We start from the raw sequence: 26,250 nt of genomic DNA on the forward strand, positions 1-26,250 counted from the left end.
ATGTTTAGAAAAGTCCACATGTTCCTCCAGAAAATCCTATATTTCCTGCTTTGATGAAAGATAAGTAAAAATGACTCTACAATCCTTTCTATGAGTACTAAATGGATACAAAATATATAAAACTCGGAGTAAACAAGCAATCAATTGTATGTATCTGCTCTAAGCCCACAACCAAACATGGAACAGGGAATGAGGCGGATGGCGCACACCCCATTGGTTGTTAGATCATTGTTGTATATAACCTTGATGTATTCACTTGGTACTCACATAGTTAACTATAATAGTTCCCTTATATTTGATTAAAAGATCCTTTAAGAAAACCCTTATTTCTTATAACAAAATAGCAACCACAGTGGTTCCTTGTATAATCACTTAGTTTATACTAGTTATATATAATCTAATATCGAACAGATAGTTAGTTGTGTGAATCTTCCCTAAGCCCACAACCAAACAATGAACAGGAAATGAGGCAGATGGCACACATCCAACTATCCATTGGATATTAATTATATATAACATTTGATGTATAAACTAAGGTATTGTAGAGTTAACTACCTAAGGTCCTTTAAAAAAGATGGTTTAATAAAATGGATTAAACCCTTTACTGGTAAGTTTCTAGTTTTGTATATCAATAGTTATAATTTGAAAAGTATGTTTTCTACTAGATAAATGTGCATTGAATTAGTATACTATGACCTGACCCATACCTGGTACACCTTGTGCTAACTTAATGTATACAGAACATATATATACATACATATATATATATATATATATATATATATATATATATATACAAACATATATATATATATATATATACATACATATATATATATATATAACTAATATTGAATGGATAATAGGCTGGATGAATCCGCTCTAAGCCCACAACATAACTTTAAAAGAGTTTTTGCAATGTTTTGATCACTTATTAAAGACATAAGCAACCTTTGAAAGATGTGTATAACAAACAATTGCACAATTATCAATTGTGTTCAACTTTTATTCCCCCCTCCCCCCCCCCCTAAAGCATTTAAAACTGTTTAAAAGATTGATTACGGGGTATGAACTCACCTGATGTGGGTGATTCAAGCGAATATTCGTGTAAGGATGAGAAGCTCCACAAATGAAGTCTGAAGACTTAAAAAGTCCTAAATGACATATAATGACATATATTGGCATAAATGTAGTGTTTTGAAGAAAACAAATGCAAGGAAACACCTCACGGGACTAGGAAACACTTGGAATGAAGTGTTGAATCACATGTGAGTGATCAATGGAGAGTTCACGGCCACCCATGGAGTATACGGCCAAGGGAGTTTATGGCCATAAATTCATGGTTAAATGTGCCAAAGTGTGTAGTTTAAGGTCCTACAACATCCATTAAGGTTTCAAGGTCTAAGGCTTGGACTTAAGAAGAGTTTAAGGTCAAAATGGCATACTTATAGGGGTTTACGGCCAAGGGAGATTGCTTGGCCGTAAACTCCTTTTGTTCTTGCATTCTTGATGTTTTCAAGGTTCTAATCAGCTGTTTCAACTAGATAACAAGCTAAGGAGAGAGTACTTATGATATAGAGGCTTGAATTGGTGATTAAGGTCCAACAACACTAGTGTGTGTTCTTAGTGTTCTTGGTGTTTCTTGAAGATCTAAGAAAAGTTGATTTCCATGGATGAAATCAAAGAGTGTAAGTAGGAGACGAAGTATAACAACAAATCAAGGAAGAATACTTACAACTTTTGAAGATCTAGAATAAAGATCAAGATGATAGTTGAGAGAGAAATGGAGTGTTCTTGAGGTGAAAGTGAAATAATGAAAGAAAATGAAGAGATTGAGTCTTATAGGGTAGTTTTCGGCCAGGGTTGAGTTTACGGCCGTAAACTCCATATGATGGAGTTTATGGCTTGATCTTTGTACTGTGGCATTAGCAGATAATTTCCAACACTTATTCCTTAAGTGTACTAGGCTAAAACTCCTTAAAATGACCTTTAACAACGCTGAAACTCATTAGCAAGGAGTTTGACACTCAATTGAGTTGACTATCGGACTTATAAAGCAATTTTTTTTCGGGTTGTCACAAGTTGCAACCTTTGGAGGTTCCTATGTGGAAGTAGGAACAAATCACCATGATTTTTATCACCAAATTGCCAAAGACTACCAAGGGTTTTAACGCTATATTTGTTATCGTGGATCGATTGACCAAGAGTACCCACTTTTTGGCCATCCACTAGAACTCTTCGGCCGGAAAGTTGGCTGATGTGTATGTCTGGGATATTGTTGCTCATCATGGGGTTCCGTTCTCCATTGTTTCAAATCGAGATGTTCGATTCACTTTTCCTTTCTGGTAGAAGTTCGATGAGGAACTGTGCACGAGGCTACATTTTAGCACGACTTATCACCGTAGACCGACCTCTTGCAGATTTTTCTTACAAAAACAACTATTACTATGTTCTGTGTGATAGCCATGGTAGGCAGGATTGCCTACCGGTTGGATTTATCGAGCGAGCTTAGTCAGATCCACTACAGTTTCCATGTCTCTTAGTTGCGAAAGTGTATGTTGGATAGTGAGGCAGTCGTCCCTTTGGATGACATTCAGGTCAAAAAGCGCCTAAATTATATTGATAGGTCGGTGGTTGTATTGGAGAGAAAGATGAAGGTCCTGCACAACAAGGAGGTACCTTTGGTAAGGGTTCAATGGCAACATCAGAGGGGCTCCAAGAGGACCTAAGAGTCGATGGCTGAGATGCGAGAGCATTATCCTAAGTTATTCGCCATAGACGACTTCGAGATGAAGTCTAGTTCAAGTGGGGGAGAATTGTAACATTATGATGTCAAGGTAATTTCAATTTCAACCCTATTTTGAATAATATTGCATTTTAGCCCTTGGGATCGAAAAGGTTTGCAAAATGGCCCATAGTGGCAATATAGTAATTTGGTCCAAGTGTATTACGTTGAGTGTACATTGTGTACGCTAAGCGTATTGGGGGTGCCCTACCACGTTGGGCGTACACATCGTATGCAGGGCGTACATGAGGAATCTGTAAACCCTAAGTTTTAGGGTTTCGTTGATAAGAGATATAAAGTTTGCAACTTGATCACTCCATCTTGTAGATCTAGAGATTTTTTCATTTAAGACACTTTTTGTCCCAAATATAGTGATTCTTGAGCATGTCTTGCTCTTGACCCAATAAGTCGTCCTTTCAGACCTTAGGAGGGGTCTTAAGTCATAAAAATGTGGTCCTGATGGTCAGTTTTGCTCCATGCATGCTATAGAAGGTCTTAATGCATTAAGATGTTGAGTTTTTGTGTTTTAAGAAATTAATGGACATGCAAAGTCATAAAGTTGGAAACTTTATGACTCTTGAGGATATTTTAGCATTGGATCTGTAATTGGAAGCATTAAGTCGAAGAATTAAGTGTTGAATGGGCTACGAGAAGGGTTCCTACATACGTTGGGTGTACCACAAGGTACACTGTGGGTACACATATATGGCCCCGATGCCTTGGATGCTTGTATGCCCCGTGTACGAAGCTTAAATCGGTTGAGTTTACTCGATTGTGTTGAATCTGTTGTCTTGTTAACTTTGACCAAGGTTGACCAAGTTTGACTTAAAGGTATTTTGGGTATTTTGAGCAATTGTTAACTCTTGGTCTCTATCTGTTGAATAAGTGACCTGTAGAGCCATTATTTGGAGCAGTTTACCATTGAATAGGTGACATGTGAGGTGAGTCTTCCTCACTGTACTTACGCGTCAAAGGCACAAAGGCTAACCATTGGATTGACACCCTTTTATACTTTGATTTATGATATGATGAGTATATGATAGACCTGTATGATTATGTGATAGTTGTTGTTATGCGTAGATCGGTATATCTGTAGGACTACATGTAATTTTTGGTTGCATGATTATTTGTCTATTGATTTTGTTCATTATCTATTATATGTCTACATACTGTGTTGGGTTAAGACTTTACTGCTTTGTGCCCGAGTCAACAGACCGAGGGTATTCCAGTCCGATGACTGAGTAGGCCCGTTGTATATTGGTATTCTAGTTCGATGACTGTGTGGACCTGTTGCATATTGGCATTTCAATCCAAAGACTGACTGGGCTGAGGGTAATCCAAACCGATGGCTATGGACCCTGGGGCATTCCAGTCCGATGAATGATTGGACCCAACATGCTTGTTTTTATATTATATGTGTTTTGTGTGGTGGTACTTTGGGGGTAACAAATCTCCACCAGCTCCCACTTTCACTTAGACATCCTGGAATATTTAATATTCTACTATTTGTAATTAATTAATTAATTAACAAAATAAGTCTCTCATATAAATACTTTTCAGTTATGCTTTATTTTGTTCTTACGTATAACCCAAAAGGAAAATACTATTTATAGTAATATTATCGGGCTTGTTATGGCTGTGACACAAATCTCCACCGGCTCCCACTTGCACTTAGACATCAATAATTAACCGATCCAATACTTACTAGTGAAAACACGGAGCGGCAATCCAATGCAACTACTGCACTTATAAAAACTTTGTTATAATCAGCCCTAAGACTAATGACTTAAAATTTCTTTGATCTTCATGATATCTTATTGTGAATTAGAGATATGGATTTAGGGTCAATCTCATGGTTCAATACTATGTTTCCTGATATCGAGTTGTGGTGACCTTCAGACTAACTATCAAATCAAATGAACTCAATCTCAACTTGGTCAAACATTTTTTGTCAACACCAAATCCATGAGAGGCCCAAAGATAACTACTTCTCCATTTCTGGAAGAAGAATCAAATAAACTTCGACTACATTGGTCGTTCCTAGTCCTCTTGAGATATCTAGCCAAACTCTATATGGATGCTTGTTACGAACAACGTTGGGGAAAGACTAAGGTATAAAAGATTATAGATCAAAACCTCATGCATCTCTATTTGAAGAATAAGAAATATAGCCTTTTTAATTTACTCATGACATGATCGATGTCGTACTTGAGAACAATCATGAATTGCAGAATAAGTAGTAATTAGGTTGGCATTTTTTCTAGCCATGCCATATATTATTTTGAGATAAAGGCCCTCATCAAGTCGTCATCGTTATCATTGACTTGACACAAGAAACGCAAACAATCATGAAATAAGTATACAAATAAACCGACATATTGACACAAAAGTTCAATAAAACATTTAATCAAACACATGGTGTACATTTCCAAAAATATTTCTCTGAAATAAGATGAATATAAGGAAATCACCATAGAAATAAAACCTGATATCGATCAAACATCTCAGTGTAATGAAATTATTAAAAAACTAAAATCAATCTAATTTAATTTCATCTGATATGCAACTAGAACCAACTAAATAAGTTAAAATCGAATAACGAATCACTTTGTCACGCGATTAACATGAAAAAATTAAGAAAATAAGGATGATAAAAAAACCCTTGAATGGAAATAAGATGAATCTTCGTGATTTAATATGTTGGAAAGAATCGAACAACTCACAACAATCGACGGACTCAAAACAAACACCCATCTTGGTAATAGTAATGGAAGAGGGCTATATGATGATCAAATTTGTCTTCTGAGTTCTCTTAGTTGATAGATGTGATAAGGTATGAGGAATAAAATAAGGTCGCGTTAACTTAAAAGCGGATAGTTATTTGGGTACCTAAATTAATATACTCTTACGAATATATATATATATATATATATAAAATCGGGTAAGGACTACAAAAACGATAAATAGTGTGATAACAAATACTGACCTTTGATTATTAAAAATGAATGACTGAAATTTGACATAAATATTAGTTAATTAAAAAAATAATGATATTTTATGTAAATACCCGCATACACGCAAGCAATACACATTCTTCCATTTCTTTGTTGCTACGTGACCTCTTCTAATTAGTTAGTTGTTATGTTTTTCTTCATTCGTTTTGTTTGTTGGCCTTAATTTTGTTCTTTGATTTTTAAAATTTAATTCTCTACGAAAGTATAGCAATTAAAATTTGAAAAAAAAAATATTATTTTGTTCTTATGAAAACACACATATATATTCTTCAATCATTACGTATCTAATATGGTCCAAGGTAAGTCCTAGGATCTATTTAAATTTTCAATTTTATTTATAATATATATTTTAGAAAAATTAGGTATTACTTTAGAAAAAATAAAGAACCTATGTTTAGTTTGTTTTTTACAAAAATATCTTAAAAAAAATCATTTTAAAAGAAGAAAAAAATAAGTTATTATGATCATTTTGTTATTTTAAATTATGGGATTGATAACAAAAAATTAACCATTCTTAATCGGCGTTCTCAAAATATCAATAAATAAGCCCACATGCTAAAGATTTTCACTCTCCGTTCACCGCTTTATCAATGGATTAATAATCAACTAGTTTTTCATTAAAAACGTACTGCTTTTTTCCTTTATATTTCAATCATTTTGTTAAATTTTTTAATCGATGGTGTGTGATCGGTTTTAACAAGTTGAACTGATTCGTCCATTTTTTTAAGGTACACGACCCAACCCGACCTAGACAAGTGTTGTTGAATTTTTTTTTATTGTCTTCACTTAAATTGGGACCATGTGATTTTTTGGTCTAGATTTACCACTGTCTTCAATGATATTTCATGTACATGCGACACACGTGATTATATCCTTGAGTCTGTATTGAGTTCCACGGACATGCGTCACATGTGAGCACGTTACGCCAAAAGATTGGTTTTGATGTTAATGCCTTTGACGAAGTGGGTGATGGAAAATTGCAGGCCTAGTCCAGATGGTAGGTAATAAAGATGCCACTCCAAAAAAATAAGAATCATAATGGGGTTAAACCAAATTGAACAAAACTATCAAAAACTTATAAAATCTAATGCTTTTTTACGAAAAAATCGTAGTGTTAAATCCTTAAATTTGTTTTTATCTTTATGTATAATTTGTCAAAATAATGTTAGTGGGGTAAATATGTCTTTGACTATGAAGTTAAATATAAAATAAAAAAATAAGAATCAAAATGGAATTTGTAGTTTTAAGTAAAAGACAATTCTTGAGAAAAAGCTAAAAGAGACAGGCTGTATGAAGGGGCAAGTGTTGCCGCACGTATCTTATCATCCATCCCTCTTTTCATTTCACTTAATTATTTAATGATAAGATCCGTTGCATATTAGTCGTTTTTTATTTCTATATTATATTTGATGATTTGATATCAGATTTGATTATAGACATGCGCAGACACAAGTTATATAAAAATCATACGGAAAAGTGGCCCGTGTTTATTTTATAAAATCAAAAATCAAACACAGTGTAGATAGTTGTACTACTAATATTCAGCCGTTAAATGAAAAGGGAAACCAATGTCTTGTTGCTAAATTGTGTTTCTCAGTTAAAGGCTAAAGCTATTTTTTGCTAAAAAAAAATTATTTTTAATAATTATATAGCCAACACGTAAATCGTTTGATTTCATTCAATTTTGGGTAAAAGGGAAATCTCCACTTTAGTCCTATTATTTTACCCGCGTTTATGATATAGTCCTAAAATATTAAATGTTAACGGAAAAGCCCGAAATACCGGATAAAACGGCGAGTTGACCCAATTTACCCGGTTACCACTCTTGCAACCGGTGACAAATCGATGTGGCATTAAATGAGATTAGGTGGAAGGTGAGTCGACCAAATCACACACTCATTCCTTTAACGGTAAATCACACACACTTATGGAAATATCTTCTCTGTAGACGGCATTAAATTAGGGTTTTTTACGTGTGAAGAAGACGACAACTGTGACCATGAGTTCGAGTCTTCCAAGCTTTGCAAATGGAAGACGTTTGGGATTTTGATACTATTGATGTTGAAGTAGACAAGGATTTGAAGAAGCAAACCAACAGATGCAATGATGCGTTCTTGAACAACTTGTGTCCCGACATAGCTGGTGAAGAAGGTGATGACTTTGCAATCCCTGAAATTGAACATATCGATGACGATGTTGACTTAAATGAAGATGATGTTGTGGAGAATGAAGATCAATTTGACTTAATGCGAGAAGGAAGTGGGTCTGATGAAGAAGTATCAAGTGAAAGCGACCAAGATTCTAAGCTTGAGTTCGAGTACAGCACCCACGATCCAACAGTTAAATGGAACAAGATGAGACCATTTCTGGGAGAGAGGTATGAATCACCCCCATCAACTAAAGTTATGTTTAACTAACCATGCTATTTATACTGGTTATAAGATAAAGTTCAAGAAATGTGATAGTCTTAAGCTAGTTGCTGTATGTGCTAGTGATCCACAAAAATTTCAATGTCCATTTAATGTTAGGGCTTCATGGATGAACACAGAGAGGTTGTTTCAAATTAAGAAACTTGTTGACAAACATAAGTGTGTTAGGAATGACAGAAATACCAACCTTATGGGTCCAACATGGTTAGGAAACCAGTTTCTGAAAGAACTGATTAGGAAGCCCAAGTTGAAGTGTAAGGAAATGCAGGTAATTATCCAAAGTAGATTCCACTGCAATGTGTCCTGGTCAAAGTGCTATAGAGCAAAGTGTAGCGCCATGTCTTTGATAGAAGGGAGATTGAGTGACCACTACGCTAAAGTATGGGATTATGGTGGTGAGCTGTTGAGATCAAATCCAGGTAGTTCAATTAAAATTACTGTCAGTCAAAACCAGGATAACACAACTACTTTCCAAAGAATATATATCTGTTTTAAGGCAATAAAAGAAGGATGGAAGGTTGGTTGTCGTAGGGTTATTGGGCTAGATGGTTCTTTTTTTAAAGGTCAATGCAAGGGAGAATTGTTAACTGCTATAGGGAGAGATGCAAATAATCAAGTGTATCCCATTGCCTGGGCTGTAGTTGACATAGAGAACAAGTTAATCTAGAAATGGTTCTTGGAATTGGTAAGAGATGATTTAGAATTGGATGGTGGAAGGGGTATCGCAGTAATTTCTGATCAACACAAGGTAATTCACAAAACTTTAGTATTTGTTTACTATATATTTCATACTTAGGTTATCTAATGTAATTGTGTTTGTTATGAATAGGGTCTTCTTGAGGCTACAAAGGAAGTTCTACCACTTGCACAACACAGACAATGTGCCAGACATATATATGCCAACTTCAGAAAGGTGTATACTGGTGTTGTAACAGCCCGGAATTTCAGGTATTACTTTAAACTATTTTGGGGAATATTTAGGGGGGGACTCGGCGAGTTGATGCCTGACTCGCCGAGTAGGACCACGGTCTTGGTCACAGATTCGCGACTGGACTCGACGAGTCCATTAGGGACTCGGCGAGTCGACGCTGTTCAGCTGAAACCCTAGCCGTTTTGATTCTGGAGCGTATATAATGTTTTTAGGGCCGTCATGTCTCGTCTTTTGGCTGATTGAAGATAACCTAAAAGTCTGTGGACATCTGGAGCGAGGGTGAAGGCTAGTGGAAGCTTGAAGAGGTTGTTAGGCAAGAAGAGGCAAGGCTGTGGTCAAAGGAGGATCAAGGGGATTGAGCTCTGAAGGTTAGGGACACAGGGAAACGTTTTCCAGGTAATCCTCGGATCATTTCTGTAGTTTTGGTGTTGTACACGAATCTAGGGTTTAGGTAACCCATTTAATGATTAGTTAGGTTATAGTGTTGTTACAAGTGTTTAAATCCCAGTAATAGTATGTGTAAAGGTCCAGGAAGTCCCATATTTATATATTACGGAACCATGCGAATTACAGGAGGCAGTTGATTGACTGCATGGCGTGGACTCGCCGAGTCCAATGATCAGACTCGGCGAGTAGCTTGAAGATCCGCTTGGACTCGCCGAGTTGTTCGTCAGACTCGGCGAGTAGCCTGAAGATTTACTAGGACTCGCCGAGTTGTTCTTCAGACTCGGCGAGTAGCTTGAAGACTTACTGGGACTCGTCGAGTCGTTCTTTAGACTCGGCGAGTGGAGTCGGGGTGGCCCCGCGATTCTTTCACAAGGACCTCGTCGAGTCAAGGGGGGGGGGGGGGGGTACTCGACGGGTAGAAAAGGGAATAACAGGGATGTTGGGGAGGACGCTTAGACTCGCCGAGTCGCCTTTGCACTCGAGGAGTCCGGTCGAGTTGACCGTTGACCTATATGTAATTTCGTAGGGTCAGTGTCTTGTTTGATAAGATCATTAATAAAGGTATGTGGTATTATAGGGAGTCTGCAGATTAACGGATCGAGTGCGAGTAGCTCCAAGGGGTTATAGTTTGCAAACTGCGAGGTGAGTCTTCTCACTATACTTCACCCGGAAGGGTTTGACTGTGTGACCGGAAGGTCGTATGTGATATATGTGATTTATGCTATAACTGAAAAGGTAGATGCTATACTTGTTATGTATGTTTATACGGGCCGGAAGGCGATATGTTATGTGGTAGAAGGAACAGGTATGATGTATGATATATGTGCTATATGTGTCATGATTATATGTGTTATGTTTTGTAAATGTTATGGGCCGGAAGGCAATATACTATGGGCCGGAAGGCAATATAATATGGGCCGGAAGGCGATATGTTATGGGTCGGAAGGCGATTATGTTACGGGCCGGAAGGCAATGTTATGTGGACCGAGAGGTCCGGGCCTGGAAAGGCGTATGTGTGTAAGTCGTATACTGGGGAACTCACTAAGCATTTATGCTTACTAGTTGTGTTTATGTGTTTCAGGTACTAGTGATGACCGTGGGAAGGCGCCGGCGTGACACGTACACACTGCCATTGTTGGAGATCTTGGGGATTCGTTATTTGTATTTTTGAAATGAACTTGGAATAAATACTTTTGTCGAATAATGCTGTGCTATTTTAAATGAAAAATTTATTTGAAAATTTGAGCTGTTACAATTGGTATCAGAGCCTTGGTTTGAGGGATTCGGGTGTACTTTCGGGTGCAACTGAACTCAGACCGAGGATTTGAGGAAAAATCTTTTTTAAAAAAAAAATAATAAGGACATAACATTTCATAAATGGTAAAGCGGTAAAACAAGAACGGAGCAGTGTGTACGATCAGCCAGCGCCTGAACGGTAAAGATCCCCAGAATACCTTACAATGTTATGTTATGCACTGAATTATGAATTGTTATGCATGCTAGAAGACTAGGTATACATGATAGGACTAGAACGGCCTGTTTTGTGATGCCTTAGTCTAGGAAGATTGCTTATATGAGATATTTGGTAGCGTGCAAGTAGATAGTGCATACTAGAGGTAGAGTACTCATGATTCGGGGTTTGGGGAGGAAGATTTGGGACGAATACTGATACGGTGTGGTCAGTAGTATTGGGCCCGTACTACCGAAGGCACCGGGTCGGTGGAAGACCCAAGTAAGAATCCCTAGATACTGGAGACTGAGTAGGGTTGCGTTATCGAGTACAAATGTACTTGATGGAGTCTCTGATAATTTTATGTTGTATTTCAGAGACATCATGATTACGACACGCCACGGAGCGAGTTCGAGCGGTATGAGTGACGGGGAGATTCGTCAGATGATTCAGGAAGAGGTAGCTGCGGCGGTTCGGGCTGAGATCCTGGAGATGTTTGGGTCCATTAAGACCACCCTGATGGAGGAGTTTGAGGAGCGGTATGCTGCACTGACTGAAGCTGCAGTCGCTGCCGCTACCGCAGCGGTGACCGCTGCCAGGCCGCAAGGGGGCGATTCGTTGCTCTTCCGAGAATTCAGCAACACGAAACCCCCTGAGTTCGATGGGACACAGGATCCGATTGCAGCGATGAGGTGGATCGCCGACATTGAGGGGTGCTTCTATACTTGCTCATGCCCGGAGCACCTGAGGGTACGGTTCGCCTTGAACCAGCTCCGACTGGGAGCGAAGGATTGGTGGAAGTTCGTGACGGCGAACTTCACTTTAGCGGAGATTACAGCGGTGACGTGGGAGAGGTTCACGGAGATGTTCAGGGACGAGTACGTTCCCCCGGTGGAGAGGGAGCGATTGATTCAGGAGTTCTTGACCCTTAAGCAGGGTACTGATTCCGTGGCAGTGATCACGCGGAAGTTTCATGAGAGGGCAATGTTCTGCCCTGAGATGGTATCTACGGAGCAGTCGCGGATGAGCCGGTATTTGGGCGTTTTGAAGAGGGAGATCCGGGAGTTTGTGTCAAACTCCACCTATCGTACTTTCACTGAGCTTCAGGCGAACGCCAGGAAGCGCGAGATCGAGTTGGAGACTCAGGCGAGGGAGGAGGCCGAGTCTCGGCAGGTGGATCGGCGGCCGGCTCAGTCTCAGCCGGCAGCCAAGCGGACTAAGTCCGCTGATTCGAGGATGGGAGGTCCGAAGGGCCGCACTTGCGCGAAGTGCGGCAAGAGTCATGAGGCGGTGTGTCGGGCTGGTGGTTGCTACAAGTGTGGCAAGGAGGGACACATTGCCAGGGATTTCCCTAAGGGGTTTATGGTTTGCTTTCACTGCAACCAGACAGGCCATCGGAAGGCCGAGTGTCCGCAGCTTCGTCAGGGAGCTACACCTACTACCAGGACTACTGAGACCCGACTGGCGAAGGTCGAGGCCCCGAGGGCTCGCGGGAGAGCCTTTCAGCTGACTGCGGAGGAGGTCCGCGCTGCGCCCGATGTTGTGGCAGGTATGTTATCATTCACGTATTTACTTAAAGGTCGAAATGTTATGCTTATGTTAATGTATGTGTAGGTACTTTTCTTGTGAACTCTATGCCTGCTCTAGTGTTATTTGATTCGGGTGCGAGTAGATCGTTTGTATTGTTAGCCTTTAGTCAGCATATCGGCATTAGTCGGGAGCCGTTAAGTCGGCCTTTGAGCGTTTCTATTGCGGCCGAGAGGGTGGTTTGTGCTACGGAGGTTCTTCGGGGATGTGTGCTAGAGATCTTCGGGGTCGCGTTTCCGATTGACCTAATTCCTATTGCGATGGGGGATGTCTGTGTCATCGTAGGCATGGACTGGTTGAGCCGATTCAGCGCCGTCATTAACTGCGAGCGTCAGCTGGTGACTATACGAGACCCTAGTGGGGGAGTTCTTACGGTATACGGCGAGGGTACCCGTTCGGGATCAGCTTTTTGTTCGGCCGCTAGGGCGAGGCAATGCATACAGCAGGGATGTAACGGTTTTGTGGCGTATGTGATGGATACGCGGGAGACTTCCGAGAGACCGAAGACAGTGGAGGAGGTTCCAGTGGTGCGCGAGTTTCCAGATGTTTTTTCCGAGGATTTGCCGGGAGTACCTCCTGCGAGGCAAGTAGAGTTTGGTATCGATCTAGTTCCAGGGGCTGCGCCTATTGCGAAGGTGCCTTATCGTCTTGCACCTCCAGAGATGCAAGAGTTGTCCTCGCAACTCCAGGAATTGTTGGGAAAGGGATTTATTCGGCCGAGTAGCTCGCCGTGGGGAGCACCGATTCTGTTCGTCAAGAAGAAGGATGGTTCCCACCGGATGTGTATCGATTACCGGGAGCTGAACAAGGTGACGGTCAAGAACCGCTATCCGTTACCGAGGATCGATGATCTATTCGATCAGTTGCAAGGGGCATCTTGGTTTTCCAAGATCGATTTGAGATCAGGGTACCATCAGGTAAGAGTGCGGGATGAGGACGTCCAGAAGACAGCATTTAGGACGCGGTATGGGCATTACGAGTTCGTGGTGATGCCTTTTGGGCTCACCAATGCCCCAGCAGTGTTCATGGACCTCATGAACAGGGTATGCAGGCCGATGCTGGATCGGTCTGTGATTGTATTTATCGACGACATTCTGGTGTATTCGCGGTCTAGAGAGCAGCATGAGGGGCATTTGAGGGAGGTCCTTGAGGTACTGAGGTCGGAGAAGCTATATGCAAAATTCTCCAAATGTGACTTCTGGTTACGGGAGGTCCAATTTCTGGGACACGTTGTTAATCAGACAGGGATATTGGTTGATCCGGCCAAGGTGGAAGCAGTGATGAGTTGGGAGGCACCGAAGTCACCTTCTGAGATCAGGAGTTTCCTTGGGTTGGCGGGGTACTATCGGAGGTTTATTAGGGACTTCTCCAAGATCGCGGTGCCGCTCACCAGATTGACCCGGAAGGGTGTTACATTTTCATGGGGACCCGAGCAGCATACTTCCTTCAAGACACTTCGTCAGAGACTGTGCGAAGCCCCAGTATTAGCTCTCCCGGAAGGGATGGAGGACTTTGTCGTATATTGCGACGCATCGATTTCGGGACTGGGTGCAGTGTTGATGCAGAGGGGCCATGTGATAGCCTATGCATCGAGGCAGCTGAAGCCTCACGAGGCGAGGTATCCCACGCATGACTTAGAGTTGGGGGCAGTAGTGTTCGCCCTCAAAATTTGGCGTCACTACCTGTACGGGGTTCGTTGTACTATATACACGGACCATAAGAGTTTGAAGTATTTGATGGATCAACCCAACCTAAATATGCGTCAGAGGAGATGGTTAGACGTGGTTAAGGATTATGACTGTGAGATCCTATACCACCCAGGCAAGGCTAATGTGGTAGCTGATGCATTGAGTCGTAGGGCGGAGAGCACTACATTGCGGGACGTATGTTTGAGATTGACGGTGATGACTCCGGTATTAGATGCTATTCGTGGGGCACAGGCCGAGGTTGTGAAATCCGGGATGCAGAAGAAGGAGCGGGTCGTTGGGTTAATTTCAGAGTTCGTTATGGATGGACGGGGACTTCTGACGTTTCAGGGTCGGATTTGGGTACCATTCGTGGGCGGTACGCGTGTTACTTTGATGGAGGAGGCTCACAGATCGAAATTCTCGATCCATCCCGGTGCTACGAAGATGTATTTGGATTTGAGAAAGGAGTATTGGTGGCCTTGCATGAAGAGAGACGTCGCTTGGTTTGTTGAGAGGTGTTTGACCTGCCGTAGGGTTAAGGCCGAGCACCAGAGACCGCATAGTAAGTTGCAGCCCTTGGAGATTCCTGAGTGGAAGTGGGAACAGATCACGATGGATTTCATCACCAAATTGCCGAGAACTGCCAGAGGAGTCGATGCGATATGGGTGATTGTGGATAGGTTGAAAAAGAGTGCACACTTCCTTGCCATTAGCGAAAGTTCATCAGCAGAGAAGTTGGCAGAGTTATATGTGAGAGAGATAGTATCTCGGCATGGAGTGCCGATCTCGATTGTTTCGGACCGCGATGTACGTTTCACATCCAGGTTCTGGAAGAAATTCCATGAGGAGTTGGGTACTAAACTGCATTTTAGTACCGCATACCACCCCCAGACCGACGGTCAGAGCGAGCGGACGATTCAGACATTGGAAGACATGCTTAGAGCGTGTGTGTTAGACTTCGGGGGTAGCTGGGATGCGCATTTGCCGTTGGCTGAGTTTTCCTACAACAACAGCCATCATTCGAGCATTGGTATGCCACCTTTTGAGTTGTTGTATGGTAGGAGGTGTCGGACTCCCATTTGCTGGGGAGAAGTGGGATAGAGAGTGATGGACAGTACAGAGATCGTACTTCAGACGACCGAACAGATTCAACAGGTGAGGCAGAGGTTATTGACCGCCCAGAGCCGACAGAAGAGTTACGCGGACAGACGCCGGTCCGAGCTCGAATTCCAAGTTGGTGACTTCGTTCTCCTAAAGGTTTCTCCTTGGAAAGGTGTGATTCGGTTCAGAAAGAGGGGCAAATTGGGGCCCCGGTTCATAGGTCCATTTCGTGTAATTGCAAGGGTAGGTCGGGTAGCTTATCGGTTGGAGTTGCCAGCAGAGCTGAGTCAGATTCACAATACCTTTCACGTATCACAGTTGAGGAAGTGTATAGCCGATGAATCGGCAGTGGTTCCGTTAGAAGATATTCAGGTGGATGCGAGCCTGAATTACGCCGAGAGACCAGTAGCTATCAGGGATCGGAAGATCAAGGTTTTGCGGAACAAGGAGATACCTCTGGTGTTGGTTCAGTGGCAACATCGGAAGGGATCGGAGATGCCTTGGGAGCCGGAGAGTGAAATGCGGGAGCAACATCCGGAGTTATTCGCAGAGTGAGACTTCGAGGGCGAAGTCTAGTTCTAGTGGGGGAGAGTTGTAACAGCCCGGAATTTCAGGTATTACTTTAAACTATTTTGGGGAATATTTAGGGGGGGACTCGGCGAGTTGATGCCTGACTCGCCGAGTAGGACCACGGTCTTGGTCACAGATTCGCGACTGGACTCGACGAGTCCATTAGGGACTCGGCGAGTCGACGCTGTTCAGCTGAAACCCTAGCCGTTTTGATTCTGGAGCGTATATAATGTTTTTAGGGCCGTCATGTCTCGTCTTTTGGCCGATTGAAGATAACCTAAAAGTCTGTGGACATCTGGAGCGAGGGTGAAGGCTAGTCGAAGCTTGAAGAGGTTGTTAGGCAAGGAGAGGCAAGGCTGTGGTCAAAGGAGGATCAAGGGGATTGAGCTCTGAAGGTTAGGGACACAGGGAAACGTTTTCCAGGTAATCCTCGGATCATTTCTGTAGTTTTGGTGTTGTACACGAATCTAGGGTTTAGGTAACCCATTTAATGATTAGTTAGGTTATAGTGTTGTTACAAGTGTTTAAATCCCAGTAATAGTATGTGTAAAGGTCCAGGAAGTCCCATATTTATATATTACGGAACCATGCGAATTACAGGAGGCAGTTGATTGACTGCATGGCGTGGGCTCGCCGAGTCCAATGATCAGACTCGGCGAGTAGCTTGAAGATCCGCTTGGACTCGCCGAGTTGTTCTTCAGACTCGGCGAGTAGCCTGAAGATTTACTAGGACTCGCCGAGTTGTTCTTCAGACTCGGCGAGTAGCTTGAAGATTTACCGGGACTCGTCGAGTCGTTCTTTAGACTCGGCGAGTGGAGTCGGGGTGGCCCCGCGATTCTTTCACAAGGACCTCGTCGAGTCAAGGGGGGGGGGGGGGTACTCGACGGGTAGAAAAGGGAATAACAGGGATGTTGGGGAGGACGCTTAGACTCGCCGAGTCGCCTTTGCACTCGACGAGTCCGGTCGAGTTGAACGTTGACCTATATGTAATTTCGTAGGGTCAGTGTCTTGTTTGATAAGATCATTAATAAAGGTATGTGGTATTATAGGGAGTCTGCAGATTAACGGATCGAGTGCGAGTAGCTCCAAGGGGTTATAGTTTGCAAACTGCGAGGTGAGTCTTCTCACTATACTTCACCCGGAAGGGTTTGACTGTGTGACCGGAAGGTCGTATGTGATATATGTGATTTATGCTATAACTGAAAAGGTAGATGCTATACTTGTTATGTATGTTTATATGGGCCGGAAGGCGATATGTTATGTGGTAGAAGGAACAGGTATGATGTATGATATGTGTGCTATATGTGTCATGATTATATGTGTTATGTTTTGTAAATGTTATGGGCCGGAAGGCAATATACTATGGGCCGGAAGGCAATATAATACGGGCCGGAAGGCGATATGTTATGGGTCGGAAGGCGATTATGTTACGGGCCGGAAGGCAATGTTATGTGGAACGAGAGGTCCGGGCCTGGAAAGGCGTATGTGTGTAAGTCGTATACTGGGGAACTCACTAAGCATTTATGCTTACTAGTTGTGTTTATGTGTTTCAGGTACTAGTGATGACCGTGGGAAGGCGCCGGCGTGACACGTACACACTGCCATTGTTGGAGATCTTGGGGATTCGTTATTTGTATTTTTGAAATGAACTTGGAATAAATACTTTTGTCGAATAATGCTGTGCTATTTTAAATGAAAATTTTATTTGAAAATTTGAGCTGTTACATGTGTGTTGTTTAAAAATATGTTCTAGGCTGCTGCAAAATCAACCGTTGAAGGGGAGTTCAACATGAACATGCAAAAGATTAGTGATATTAGTCCATCTGCTTATGAACATCTAATGGCAAGGGATCCCAGTTCATGGTGCAGGGCCTTCTATGGTGGAGGATTGGCATGTGAGGCAGTAGAAAATGGAATGGCTGAATGTTTTAATGCAGTTATTGTGGATGCTAGAAAAAAGCCCCTACTGACTATGCTTGAGGGAATACGACTATACATGATGGAAAGATTCTATAATCTAAAGGAAGAAGGACAGAAATGGGATACTGAAATATGTCCAACATCAATTAAGAAGATGGAAGCATTTGGTGAAAGTTTAAAGTAAGTTATCCTATAATTTAATTTACTAATATTATCTTTCATATGCTGATGTATTCTTAACTACAGGTCCTGGTATGTTCATCCTAGTGGTGTAACTGCTTTTGAAGTGAGGAATGGTTTTTACTCTTATTGTGTTAATTTACAAGAGTATTCTTGTACTTGTAATTTGTGGGCTGTATCAAGGATACCTTGTGTACATGCCCAAGCTGCCATTATATATACACAACAAGATCCTGCGAGCTACATTAGTAGTTGGTTTAGTAAAGAGAAATATATGTTAACATATGGTTCCAACATACTACCAGTCAATGGTAGCAATATGTGGGTGGAATCTCCTTATCCAAAGCCCCTTCCACCTATTGAAAGAAGGATGCCATGAAGGCCAGCCATCAAGAGAAAGAGGCATGTTTCTGAACATGAGGACAAATTTTCACAAGTATCATCTAAGGGCAGAACTATCCAATGTAAAAACTACCAGCAAAAGGGTCACAATAAGGTCTCTTGCAAAAATCCCAAGGTGATCCCTGAACCAAAACCAAAGAAGAAAATGGGAAGGCCTAAGTTAGATCCTAATCTTACCCATTGGAGAAGAGGTGGAAGAGGAGGTGGTAAAGTCAATAGAGGTGGAAGAGGAGGTGGTCGAGGTGAACCTAATGTTAAGGTTGAACCTGAGTTTGAGGTTAAACATGTTGTGGATGAGGGGGATGGAATTGATATACCAGATATGGATATAATAGTAAGTTCCATTCTAAATTTGAGGTCATCAAACTATAGTGATGCTGAAATAATGTTTTTTCTTGGAATTAATGAATCTCAATTGATGGAGTTTTGGTGTTTAAATGTGGTGAGTGTTTAATTTTAAGGGCATTACAAATAGAAGCCAAATTTTGAAATTATTTGTTTTTGTATTCAGGAAACCAATGTGCAAGAAGAGACTCAAACAGTACAAGTGAATGAAGAAGAGATCAATGAAGAAGAGGTCAATGATGAGGATACCCATGAGGAGCAACACCCAAGAAAGCAGGATGAGGAAGACCCAACAAATCAGAAGGAGGAAGCCATCAGAGAGGATAACTGAGTTAAAGTTGAAGAAGCAGGTGGTGAGCAAATTTGGGATGACTGAAAGCACACCACTTAATTTATAATAGGGAAAATGATTGTGATATGGTAGCCCCTTTTTTTGTAATTAACTCATTGTGTTGGCTTTATATAACTCTTTGGGTAAAAATTTATCTTTTTGTAAATTTTTTGGAAAGTCAAACACTGTGACATACTTTGGTATGGTTTATAATATTATTTTGAAAGTCAAACACTGACAGTTTCCTATAGTTATTTGGTATGTACTTTTGTATGGTTTGTAATGCAGTTTCCTATAGTTATTTGGTATGTACTTTTGTATGGTTTGTAATGCAGTTTCCTATATTTTTTTGGTATGTACATTCCATAAGAAACATAATTAAACATCCAAAAATTACAATCAAAACCCAAACAATTGCAATCAAACCAAATGTGCATTTCATACTCATATACCATTACATTAGAAGATCAATTTTTCCACAATTCATACAATTACATTCCAAAACAAACAGGGAATCCTAACATTACATAGAAACATAAGTAAACATCCTAAAATTACATAACCATAACCCAAATAATTGCAATCAAACCAACCAAACACCAAATCTTCCATCCTTTAAGAACCATCCCACCTTCCACTTGCAAAGGAATCTGTTGCACTACTCCTTCCACATCTTCACCCATAAAGTCTTCAAACCCTTCATTATTGACTCCATCAATTCCTTGGTTGTGAAAATCATAGATCATCTGTTTGTACCAGTTGTTTTCTAATGGAGGAACTATCCATTCAAAGAATTTGCAATCCTTTTCCTTATCCTGCATTGGACGACATTTTGCAGTGTAACTACTATGGTGTTTAAGGGAAATTTCAAAGATTTGAAGATTAAAACCTCACATTTAACTAATATAGTGTTCTTCGGTTTCCATGAAGATAAAAACCTCGCACTCAAAGATTCAAAGATACTCACCTTGTAATTGGGGCAACCAACGAATCTCCTTCCAGGGTTCTTCAGCTTCCATGAAGTCCACCTGCCAACTAGTTCATCACAATCGCACCTTATTCGAACTTGCCTGGCTGACCTATATGCACTATTGCTGGAGATGGAGGAGGAGGAGGCCATATTCAAAACTTGCAATTCGGTCGATTTAGGGTTTGTGTACTCTCAACGTAATACATTGAGGTAAATAAAGAAAGAGAGAGAGAGAGAGAGAGGTATGTTTGAGTCAACTTCCATGTAAGCAAAATAATGCCACATCGATTTGTCACCGGTTGCAAGAGTGGTAACCGGGTAAATTGGGTCAACTCGCCGTTTTATCCGGTATTTCAGGCTTTTCCGTTAACATTTAATATTTTAGGACTTCATCATAAACGCGGGTAAAATAATAGGACTAAAATGGAGATTTCCCTTGGGTAAATCCTTAAGTTGAAGGGATAATGTAACAATAACAAAATAGGGTAAATTACACCGTACGTCGTGTATATGTCCAAACACACATTTAATCACTATTTTCAAAAATGAATTCGGATTGTACTTCATTTGCTTCAAACTTGAATGCATCGTCCCTAATATGTGTTTTTGTTGTCCATGCCAGATCTAAAATGACCATAGTGCCCTTAGTGTATTTATTTTTCATTTATCCTTATTATTTTTCCAATTTATTTATGATTTGTTTATTTGAAAAGGTAAATGGTCCTACCACTCTTTTTAGTCTCTCTTCTCATATCATATTCTCATTTTAGAGAAACTACTGTATCATCGTCTTAGCTTACCAACACCTCCCAACACCACCAGAAACCAATGGTTTGCCACCGGAATCCATTGGAAACCACTTACCTCTGATAATATGTATTCTGAAGCTTATATACAACATGAAAGATGATGAATGGAAACGAAAAACATCTCGAGATCCAAACCATCATCATGAAACCACCACCATTTTTCGGTGATGTTCTAGACCTTAATGGTACATCCAGGGCAGATGAACGCACCCATCCCAAAAATCTCTCTCTCTCTCTCTCTCTCTCTCACTCTCTCTCTTATCCATCATCGTATGTCCCAAAAATCAAAACCCAAAACATAAGCTACACACAAGCCCCAATTAGAAAACAAAATCAAACATCAAAACTTTGCGTTCTAGATCTACCGTGGATGAACTTCATGTTCATGGTCATAGAGTTCTAGGGTTTTTTATAGGTTTACTCTCCCAAATGATTTATGTAATTTCTTCAAATAAATTTCTAGGCATGCGTTTATAGATCTAGAGGATTGATTGGAATGAGTTATAGATATAGAGGATTGATTTTCCAGAATGTTTATAAACGATTTATGGGATTTGTACGAACGTTTTCAGGGATTTCTTGAAGCACTTTGTCAATATTCTTGAATTCGGAACTCAAGAACTTCAAATGTTTTTCTGGGATTTTTCAAAACGATTTCCAAACGAGTATGTGTTTTAGGTTTGACTTGGGATCTCAACATTCATTTTGATATCATGTATTTTTCACTAGTGGTGGTGCTTTCCGGAGACGGTTGTCAGATTGTTGCAAATGAGCGGCGGTGCTGAAGCTCCGACTGCAATAGAAGGACTGGTTCAACAAAGAGAGGAAGATGAGGGAGGGTGATAAAAGAGGGTGAGATTTATTAATTTAATAATTAAAATAATTATATAAATGAATTAAGGGTAATATAAATGAATTAAAAACATAAAAAGAAATTAATAAGCGCAATATAGTCATTTCATGTCAATAGGGACTAAGCGTGCACAAAAATACAAATTCAATGACGGTCGAAGTTAATTTTTGAAAATATGGACTAAACATGCGTTTGGACATATGCAGGAGGGACAAATGGTTTAATTTACCCAACAAAATATATCTTATCTACCTTTAGGTTAAGTTGCTTTCTTTTTTCTTTTTCTTGTTTTAGGGTAACTTTTAAATTATGCATTTTTAAAAACTCTTATACTTAGAAAAAGTGAAACAGCCGGTTTTTTTTTTTTTTTTTTTTTTTTTTTTTTTTTTCATATTTTTACCGTTAAATAACCATAAAATGTTAAATAATAATAAAAAAAACCATAATTTTTCGCAGATGACCATCTACGAAAATGTTTTTCATCTGCAATTGATTTCGTTTTTTGAAAAACGATTTCAGGTTGGAGGTATGACTGAAAATCTCTGAGTTGGGTGTGGAAATTTCATGGGTCGAGGCTCGGTTCGGTTGGAACGGTATAAAGATCATTGTTTTTCCATTTTCCTCATTTTTATACAATATTTTTACTAAACATTATAAAATTCTCTTCGAAGAAAATGGTTAGAAATGACAAAGATCGTTTCCAATTAGTTAGTTATTTAACTTTATCTACGATTTTAATGTTTTTAGCCTAAAAATTAGAACCCGTAGCATTTGGTAGGATATTTTCCTAGGCATCAATATAATTTAGGAGGTACACATCTGTTACAAAAAAATAGATTTTCACAGATGTACATTTACGAAAATCTATGTTTTAGCATATGTGCATCTACGAAAATCTAGGTTTTGGTCTTATCCAAGATTAATGAATACTTAGGCTAATGCTAGTACGGTAAAAGATACCATACATCATGAACTTCGTGTTTTGAAATGACAATATATGTAAAAATTTTATGTTATATCTTCATATCATATTATGTTAGAAAAGTATGGTGGTTAAAACTTTAAAATATAATGTGTGTCAGTAATTGCAAGAAATAGGAATCAAAGTTGTAAAAGGAAGAAGACTGAAAAAGTATCTAAATGATTAAGAAAGCTAATGTGGGAAATTAGTTGAAATAGAGACTACTACTATAATCGTGACATGACAAGATAAGAGTCGTGATGCGAATTTAAGGTGAGAATCAGTTGACGTAAAATGAATACTGATGATAACGTACTTTTAAAGATTCACAATGCGAAAGAGTGAATCACGAGTTCACGACACGATTCCAAAGTAGATTGCTATGGTTCTTTAAGGACGAATCCTTTTATTGACAGATGCAAGTGCCATGAGAAACACCAAGCCGCAACACCAGAAAATAATTAGTGATGTGTGGTCGTCTTATATGAAAAAACAAAAAATTAGGTTCGTCATTTTCGCCCAAAAACATATCACGACGGAAGAGAGGAAGCTATCGAGCGATTCTGAACGATTTTCTAACGAATACATCATATCTTGAAGATTGATTGAAGGAAATTACCACAAAGCATCACCTTTGTTCTTAGGTTAAAGGTAACAAGCTCAATCTCTTGAAATATCTAAGAAATTGCTGAAATTTCATGCATGAGGTGAAACCCTAATATGGGATTGTTATGCCACTAGTTGGGATTTAGATTTTGCAAGGCAATTTGAGTAAAACAAGTAAATTTAATATGTTAATATGCAAATAACATGTTTTAATTCTTGATTTAAAGTTGAGTTCCATAAACCCTAATTATGGAATATGATGAGTTGATGATGTTAAGTGTATGGCTTAATGAATTGAGACTTGATAGAAGTTAATTCGTTGAATATGACATGAAACTGTATGAAAAATGATTAAGAAATATAATTATGCTTAACAGATTTGTACCTTAGATTAAGGTACCTAAATTATGAACTTAAGAGAAATAATACTACTTAATTTGTGTCTTAATTCGTAAGGACAAGAAAGCAAGATTAACATATAATGAATATGAAACAACCCAAAAATACAGTCCAAAATTTTCATTTTCAAATTATTAAGTAAATCTATAATTATCAAATATTTTCATCAAACATAGTCAATATCTTAAAACATTATATTCCAAGTATCAAATTAACAAAGTAAATCATCGCATGCTAAAATCAATGGTGTGTTCCATGCAATCATCCCGAGCTCTTCCCTCCGCTATCGGAAGTACCTGAAACCAAAACTAAAACTGTAAGCACGAAGCTTAGTGAGTTCCCCAATCTACCACATACCGCACATACAAACACATATATTGGGCCCCCACCCACTGTAGCAGGACTTGCTCGGCATTGGACTCGCTCTGATATTGGGCCCCGCTCGGCATCAGGCCCTTCCTGGCATCGAGCCCCGCTCGGTATACATATCTATTTCTACTAGGCCCGCCTATCTCCGGGCCCCGACCGCTATACACATACAACAATAACATATAATCATACTAATACATAACAGATTGTCACTACACTATAACTGCTAGTCATAAGGCCCCGCTCCTACTCTGCTACTAATAAGATATATGGAACCCCGTCCACACTCAGCTAGTGATGAGATACGGGCCCCCGCCCACACTCATCTCCCTACCAGGCACGTGCAAGTATCACAAAGACAACAAGTATAACTAAACATGCATTACTGCCTCGAGTACCACTCGACATTGAGCCGTAATTCGGAAACATACATATAAATATTCCTCATGCCTTACACGGTATCGGACTGAAATACGGGACATACTAACCGCATTGCGCTAACTCCAACATTGAATCTAAATCCGATATACACTAACATACATAAACGGGCTGTCATTGGTGCCTTCGACCTGTTCCTACTGGAGAAAACTCACCTCACATGCCGACTGTAGAATCTTGAGAATAACTCCTCGTTGCTAGCTGGCAGGTCCCTGAACTGTTGACCTCTCGACTCCTCGAGCTACCAATACCAAAATATCAGTTAGTCCAAATCAATAATCCTCCTTAGGGTAAAATGACCATTTTACCCCCTAATCCAACTTGGTCCATATCTAAGGCCCAAAACCATAATATAAGAAAAGGCCTAACACTAGGTAGGCTTCCCAAGTCCATTAATGGCCTAATTTGCTAAATTAGGCTCAAACCCTCTAATAGGCCTTACCCTAAGCCCAAACATATTCTAGATCCAAATCATCTGACTTGTGATGGCCTACTAAGGCCCAAAGAACCAAATCCAATGTATGGCCCAATCCGGGCCAAAAACACGCCAAGCTCATATCTAATGAGTATGCAGGACATACTCCTCTGTATGATAAGCGTACAGGCTATATGCTGAGTACGCTGCACGTACCTGCATGTACGCCCAACGTACTTCCCTGTTAAGTCACTTTTCTCATTAAGTGCTTAATACTCTAATTCAGAAGCTACAAACACAGATCCAAGTCCTTATTAACATCTTAATGCATACAGTCGATTACTTGGTGGCTTGCAACCCACCAAATGAGCCTAAACTTGAAATGTGACAACAAACTTCCATGGAAATGGTCTTAACGCATGCATGAACCCAATAGGACATTCAAGTTGGCAAGTTTCTGCCTTAGAGACTCATTTAGCAATAAGAGTGGCAACTCCAAGCCTAGAAATCGGATTAAACCACAAAGCTTCATCCTTTGGACCATAATGGTCCAAAAACTCAACCTAAGAGATCTAAGGAAGTAATCACCAAGTTCAGATCTTTATACCTTGAAATGGTCAGAAATAAAGATACAATCCTAGATCTACAACCTCTCCTTGAAACCACCACCTTGCTTTGATCCTTTCTTGTTGGGAAAATGGATCCACAACACCAAAATGCTCTCTAGTGGCCTTATAAGATCCAAGAACACTCAACTATGGATTAGGGTTTCGTAGTAGCTCTTTTAGGGTGGAAGTGGAGGTTATCCTTTGAAACATAAGGTTCTTTATATAGGGCTTATCCCTAAAATTAGGGTTTAGGATCTCTGAGAGTATGTTGGGCGTACTTCTCGTACGCTGGGTGTACTCCTTCCACACCCGCGATCACTTTATTCCCTACGTTGGGCATACCCCCAGCTTACGTTGGGCGTACTCTCCTGTCTACCACCTTGCATTCATGGTCCTTCCTTGCCATCTTTCTACATTAAGGACCAATAATGCCAATAACTTTAAAGTGCTATAACTCCTTCATTTAAGTTTGTTTCTGATGAACTTTATATCCACGAAAAGGTGGCGAGAAGCCCTACACTCCTAGCCACACCTACAAGCCTAAAACCTTTCGAATAAAATCCAAGACCTATAAAAGACCGAATTATCGCATCCAGTGCGGCATCATTTTCCAATAGCATGTCAAACCTCCTCCCACCAAAC

At 40.2% G+C, this 26,250-nt stretch overlaps 1 protein-coding gene across 1 annotated transcript; it reads left to right on the top strand.

Annotated features, from left to right (window-relative positions):
- Nucleotides 1–7,826: 7,826 nt before the first annotated feature.
- On the top strand, nucleotides 7,827–18,481 carry LOC145010319 (uncharacterized). The gene is made up of 6 exons (XM_078968875.1): nucleotides 7,827–8,176; nucleotides 8,265–8,846; nucleotides 8,919–8,976; nucleotides 9,058–9,156; nucleotides 17,756–18,102; nucleotides 18,169–18,481. Exons 1-6 carry the CDS (start codon nucleotides 7,827–7,829, stop codon nucleotides 18,479–18,481), a joined length of 1,749 nt encoding a protein of 582 aa, XP_078825001.1.
- The last annotated feature ends 7,769 nt before the right edge of the window (nucleotides 18,482–26,250 follow it).

This window comes from Lactuca saligna, chromosome 8 (genome assembly GCF_052625555.1).
Source record: "Lactuca saligna cultivar CGN05327 chromosome 8, ASM5262555v1, whole genome shotgun sequence".
NCBI classification, from domain to species: Eukaryota; Viridiplantae; Streptophyta; class Magnoliopsida; order Asterales; family Asteraceae; genus Lactuca; species Lactuca saligna.